This window comes from Glycine max, chromosome 16, assembly GCF_000004515.6.
Source record: "Glycine max cultivar Williams 82 chromosome 16, Glycine_max_v4.0, whole genome shotgun sequence".
Lineage (NCBI taxonomy): Eukaryota > Viridiplantae > Streptophyta > Magnoliopsida > Fabales > Fabaceae > Glycine > Glycine max.
In genome coordinates, this window is record NC_038252.2 from 32,267,092 (window position 1) to 32,270,051 (window position 2,960).

At 30.4% G+C, this 2,960-nt stretch overlaps 1 protein-coding gene across 1 annotated transcript; it reads right to left on the reverse strand.

Annotated features, from left to right (window-relative positions):
* LOC100792781 (uncharacterized) lies at nt 1-1,072 on the reverse strand. Its single transcript, XM_003548042.3, has one exon. The coding sequence runs from the start codon at nt 1,039-1,041 to the stop codon at nt 679-681; it is 363 nt and encodes a 120-aa protein (XP_003548090.1). The 5' UTR covers nt 1,042-1,072; the 3' UTR covers nt 1-678.
* Between the last annotated feature and the right edge of the window lie 1,888 nt (nt 1,073-2,960).

The window sequence follows — 2,960 nt, forward strand, 5'->3', positions numbered from 1 at the left end:
AACACGTGTATATCTATAACTAGCTATATATAAAGACTGATACACATGTATACACATTTTGTACCCTTAGAAATCTGACAAAATATTGTGTACTGGATTGGGGAAGAATTTATCATCAGATAAGGAATAGTTGCTTTTGCGAACTGGATTGGGGTCATATTGTGTACTCGTTTTGTATTATTTAAATTTTTCATAAAGAATGATATATTAATTTTATGGTTTACCTGCATTATCTAAGAAGAAAAAAAAAAAAAAAGAGAAATGCTAGTAACACACTTTCTAACACACTATTTATTATTAGTTGAAATTTATTGAAAATTGTAAATTTTGTGGGTCTCACATCTCATTTAACAACTCTCTCCTAATTTTATCGTTTTCAATAAGTTGCAACCAATGAAAGAATGTGTGTTAGGAGGAGTGTGTTACTAGCACTTCTCAAAAATTAATGATGAAGGTACTTAATTTCAAACTAAAGATTCATGTTTTACTTTACAGAGTATCTAAGGACATACATTAAAGATTACAAAAGACCTTCATATGTGGATACAAAAAGAGAGTAAGAGACACTCTTGACATATTGCCAACGTATGGTGTTGGTTTAACTTGGAGTTTTACGCAACAACAATTATCACTGCTGAAACTGAGAGACCATGAAGAAATATAGTGAAACCAAAATCCTTATTTCCAGGTTAGTAATGGGGGAGAAGTTTTAGCAGGATTCACTATATTGCCATCAGAATCATATATTATGACACCAGAGAAATCAGGGAGCTGACACTTCCCACCCATTAGAATGTTCTTCTGCCAAAGTGAACCATCTTCTTCTTGCTCATCATCACAAGTGCTCATGACAGCTTCATTGTTGAATTCTATGACAGGTTCTTCTGCAAAGGCATAGCAAGAGATCCACTGATGCCATTTTTGCGAATGAGAAGCACACGTGAGCAATGCAATGGCACACACCATAAGGCTCACAAGAGTGAAGCCAATATGTGAATAATTGTTTGGTAGAGGGTGGATCATTACAAGTGGCCGAGCCATAGCAGAGAGCTAGAAATCTCTGAAAGTGGGATATGTTTGACACATTAAGTGGCAATATAACTACCTATATATATATATATATATATATATATATATATATATATATATATATATATATAATGTCTAGTGCTTTGCAATTCTCAACTAGCTAGAAAGTGTAGTTGGTGTTTAAGGATTTGTTAGCATTTGACTTTTGTGGTTTTGGTATTTACTGAACTCAGAGAAGAGTGTAGTGGTGTAGTTGATCTTCTTCTGTCACAAGAGTGGTGCTAGTCCTCTACAATGATTAAAAAAACTTTCACTCAATAGTAGTAAAAAATACCACAAAAGAAACTACTGTGACAAATCATGTGCCATTACCCTGCTGCCAAAATCTTAATTTATACCCCCAACAAAGAGCATACCAGAAGATTTCAACCTAACTGCAGAATCCATATACAAAAAGGAAAAGCATAAAATAGACTTTTTTATCAAAGTGGGTGAAAAAAAGAAAAAATTATCCAAAAGGTGTAATATGAGAACAATTTACCTTGTAGATGTTGTTTTCTGACCCATTTTTGTCTGACACATTTTTTTCTATAGTGGGATACGACTTACTCAGTGATGCTTCCAATACTAATCATTTTTTACTTTTTACATATGTTATATTTATAACCAAAGTAAAAAAAAATAATTTCTTTATCAATCATAATCATAAGTATAATTGATGTAACAAGTAAAAAATAATTAACTTTAACGGTATTAATAGGGATGACGTCTCCCATTACAAGATAAAAATTCGTCAGAAAATAATACCTATACAAGCTAAGTTATTCTAAAACTACTCTATTTACGGAAATTATTATTTTACTACTTTCGTAAAAAAATAATCGCATAAAATAATATCACAGATACCCTGGCATTTGATAAAATTGTGCCAATTCTGATTGTGATACAGAACACCACCTATCCAAACGATGTTCACCACAAGAGCCACCAAACTTCCATTGTTTTGGTGTTTATTACTTCAATTGTTTCTACGCTACCAATTGTTCCCACAATTAATTAGTGTAGAAATAATTGTAGAAAAAAAATTTGAAAAATGATACAGAATTTAAAATTAGTATAAAATAATGGGAACAATATAAAATTATTCAAAATTTCGTGTATAAAAAAATCTAAATAAGTGAGTCTAACTTTTAATATAATTATTCTAATTTTAATTAATCACATAAGATAGAGTTGTTTAATTCTATTTTTAGTTGGAATTAGTTAGACAAATTCCTCAAAAGGTGTATTAAATTGGAATTCTTTATTCTTCCATTTTTAGTTGGAATTAATTAGACAAATTTACACGGTTTGAGAGGATATTTTTCCGTACATTATAAAATAATATTTTTTTGGTCAAGCAAAAATCTTAACCTCTAATTATTTCATTGTGATGCTCCCTTACAGTGCACAATCAACACAAAACTTTTAAAGATTGGGATAACTTTGCTTTAAGAATATAAGCAGTATAAAAGTAATCTCTGGCAACGGGAGATGCAAAAAGATTAAAAAAAATTAGAAGCCTTTCAGATGGAAAAATTGCAAAAGAACAAAAAGAAAAAGAAATAATTATCACACAAATGCATCTCAAACCAAAAATTATTTTTTCTATTTTCAATAACGAAGAAATAAATTAATAAGAAATAAATAAATCCGAATGATAAATTGACAAATATCTTTTATATTTAATTTTTCACCTTAATAAGAAGAAAAGGACATAGGAAGGAATCAACACAATGCATGTTATGCCACAATTGCTAGAAAACGATACAAAGAAATCTGGCAGTAGAAAAAACAAAAACTCCCTGTCAACCCCTTAAATCCCTTACATACCAATTACATCTATCACTCCAAAATTCCTACACCATGCCTTCACACAAAACTCCCTCGTG